Raw genomic sequence first — 3,230 nt, 5'->3', positions numbered from 1 at the left:
TGTGGACTGGCAGCCGGGGGACAGGCGGGCAGGAGAGCCAGCGACACTGCTCTTCGTGTCTGTCTTCTTCCTGTGCTTCCGGGAGGCGCTCCGATTCCGCTGCCGTTCGCCAGCCAGTTCCTCATGACTGTTCACTGCAGTCCGAACAGAGTTGGCATTTTATCCCCTAGCATGCTTCTAGGACGCTGTTGCAGCACCTGCCTCAGCCTCAGCGGGGCTCACTTTCCATCTCAATGTGTGTGTGTGTGTGTGTGTGTGTTTTACAGCCTCTCGACAGTCAGATGCCACAGGGCCCGTCACAGCCAATAAACCCTCATCGCTGGGGAGCTTCTACCACCTTCCTTCCTACCTCAGGCTGCACGACGTCCTGAAGGCCACGCACGCCAACTACAAGGTACGCGGCTCTGCACCTGCGCCTGCCCAGTGCCTCCTGGGCGCGCTCCCTCTTCTTGCAGGATTATCTTTAGGTAAATGGAAAACCATCTCAGTGTTACTGAGACACAGTTTATCTGTGACATAACATTTTTTAAAAATATGTTTTTGTTGACTTTTTTTTTAAAGAGAGAGGAAGGAAGAGGGATAGCTAGAAACATCCATGAGGCAGAAACATCATGAATCAGCTGCCTCCTGCACGTCCCCTACTGGGGATCGAGCCCACAACCCAGGCATGTTGCCTGACTGGGTATCAGACTGTGACCTCCTGGTCCTGGGTCGACGCTCAGCCACTAGCCACACCGGGGTTCTTGATTTCTTCGGGTTGGTAGCTGTGTGCATACCTGGGGATGTGAGTGACAGTTAGTGTTCTCAGGTTGGCTCGGCCTCTAGCGGTAGCTTCCAGCCCTCGGTCTTCACGTTCTCACCCCCGTGACCCTGCCCCATTGCCTGCTGGGATTGACTGCTTCCCACCCTCTCCCCGACGGAGCTGCATAGACCTCTCACTCTGGGTGCTCACACACCTGGCGGTTCCCTCCTGGCGGGTGGACGACACCCTCAGGGTGACAGGAGAGTGTCACTGTCGTTCCCACTACGTCTTCGTCCCGTGTGTCCCTGACCTGGTTCCTCTCTCACTGGGGCCGTCAGTTCGTCCCACTGAGCTGCTTTCTGTTCACCGCGCACGTTTGAGGGTTGGGCCAGCTCCTGTTTCCACGCCCATTTCTTCCCTTTGACCTTGTTCTTGCCCATCGTACCCTGGGGCCTGACCATTCTTTCGGTTTTTAAATGGGGGACCGACTGCTGCATTATTTAATTCGGCCGAGGCCTTTAGAGCCTGAATTCAGTGCCTCCTAAGACTAATTTCACGTGTGTTGTTGCCAGGCTGAACGGTGGGTGGGTCTAAACTCGATGAGCCCCCCAGGGATGCTAGTTCATGGAACAGGGCGTGCACGTTATGAGTGTGGAATGCGGCTTGTCAGACACTGGTTATGAGCGATGGTTCCCATCTTTCCCATTTTGACAGGTCAGGAGTCATTTCTGTCTGTAGAGTTAGTATACGTAGGAAGATGCCTTTGAAAGAAACAGGTTTCCTGCAGATACTGGAAGAGCGATTTCCTTTCCCAGGCCTTTCCCTGCCAGACAGACAGGCAGGCAGGACCCCCACTGGCGTGCGTGGGGCTGCTTGGTGTGCGCCGCCCCTGCTGCAGACACCCCGACGTGACGGTGCAGTGATGGTTTCTCCCTTCCCCCAAGGTCACCCTGGACCTTCAGAACAGCACGGAGAAGTTCGGGGGCTTTCTGCGCTCGGCCTTGGACGTGCTCTCTCAGATCCTAGAGCTGGCCACGCTGCAGGACATCGGGAAGGTGCAATGTCTTTTCTTCTCGCTGAGCCGCAGCTACCACACCGCGGCCCCTGGGCCGAGTGCTGGTGTGGGCCTGGCACCTGGGGCGGCAGCGGCAGCCGGGGAGGCTTTGTCACAGCGCCTGGCTCTGAGCTGTGCTGGCCCCTGGCTGGTGGGGTGTCACAGGAGCCCATCTCAGTTATGCACTGTCTGTCGGCTTTGAGCCACTGCACTCTAGAACTGGGTGGGTTTAACACTGTGTTGGCCCAGCCTTCATCTTCTTACTTGACCTTCGCAGTGGGAAGGGCACACACAGACCTAGGAGGCGCACGGCTGCCCGGGCGCCTCAGGAGCAGCGGAGCCGCAGGAGGACTTGGTTCCGAGTCCAGCGGCCCCCCCGCCCCCCCATTCTCTAAGGAAACATTCAGACACAGAGGAGAGTTTAGAGAGCGTGTGGTGCCCGCCCGCTGCAGACGGCGTGCTGCGGGGGCCACGTCATATTTTGAGCCTGAGTTCCAGGTGTCGGGCCAGGGAACATGCGGCCCTTCGGGGAAGCACCGGCTCTAACCGAGTTCACCAAACCTTTTCTCCACGTCCATAGTCACCGGCCTTCACCGTCACACAGCCGCCCTGTGCTCCCCGTCACGCCTGTGCCTTTGCCCGTGCGTGCGGCCCTTGTTTCTAGTGGCAGGCGCCTCTGTGTTCTGGTCTGGGGGTGCTCAGTGATTGCCCTTCAGAGTGAAACCTGCCAGAGGTGGGGCGTCCCATTCCGGGAGACCTGCCTGGCGCCCTGTCTATGATGGCCCCTCTCCACACCCTCTCCTCCTCCCTGTTCCCCCCTCCCAGGCGCAGCTCCTGCAGACACCGTCACTCCTGTGGCCTCTTGGTCTTCGGTGCCTGCAGTGGGGCCTGGGCGGTGGTGGCTGCCAGTGGGCGCGGGGTCAGTGAGTGGCGGGCGTTGTAGCTGGGAGTGGTCTGAGGGCTGCAGGCTGGGCGTGTGCGGGAGGGCTGTTGGTGAAGGTGACGGCAGCACCTCACAGTGTGAAAGGGGCTCTCAGCGGGGACCCCGTGTCTGCATCCCCCCACCCGCCACCATCTTTGATGGCTTCCTGTGGGCATGGGGCTCATGCTGTGTGCGGGGCGTGCTGACGGCCTCCTCTCTCTCTCCAGCTGCTCAAGACTCTCTTTGGGACAAACCTGGCCTCCCAGTTTGATGGCTTGTCGTCCAACCCCAGCAAGTGCCAGGGCCGAGCCCAGCGCCTCGGCTCGTCCAGCCTGAGGCCCGGCCTGTACCACTACTGCTTCATGGCTCCCTACACCCACTTCACCCAGGCCCTGGCGGACGCCAGCCTGCGCAACATGGTGCAGGCCGAGCCGGACCACGACGCCTCCGGGTAACCCTGCCGCGGCGCTCGGGGCAGGAACGGCCACGGGGGAAACAGGGAGCAAGCAGGG

The 3,230-nt window shown here is 60.0% G+C and overlaps 1 protein-coding gene across 1 annotated transcript in view; it reads left to right on the top strand.

Annotated features, from left to right (window-relative positions):
• HTT (huntingtin) overlaps nt 1–3,230 on the top strand; it is a 105,532-nt gene that overhangs the window by 52,395 nt on the left and 49,907 nt on the right. The window contains exons 29-32 of the mRNA XM_015561565.1: nt 267–394; nt 1,687–1,861; nt 2,622–2,719; nt 2,946–3,169. Coding sequence (XP_015417051.1) covers nt 267–394; nt 1,687–1,861; nt 2,622–2,719; nt 2,946–3,169 — 625 coding nt within the window. The remainder of the gene's footprint in view (nt 1–266; nt 395–1,686; nt 1,862–2,621; nt 2,720–2,945; nt 3,170–3,230) is intronic.

The sequence above is a fragment of the Myotis davidii genome, unplaced genomic scaffold (genome assembly GCF_000327345.1).
Source record: "Myotis davidii unplaced genomic scaffold, ASM32734v1 scaffold937, whole genome shotgun sequence".
In the NCBI taxonomy this organism is placed as follows: Eukaryota; Metazoa; Chordata; class Mammalia; order Chiroptera; family Vespertilionidae; genus Myotis; species Myotis davidii.
Note: the sequence above shows the minus strand (reverse complement) of the source record. Positions and strands in the feature narration are given on the sequence as shown.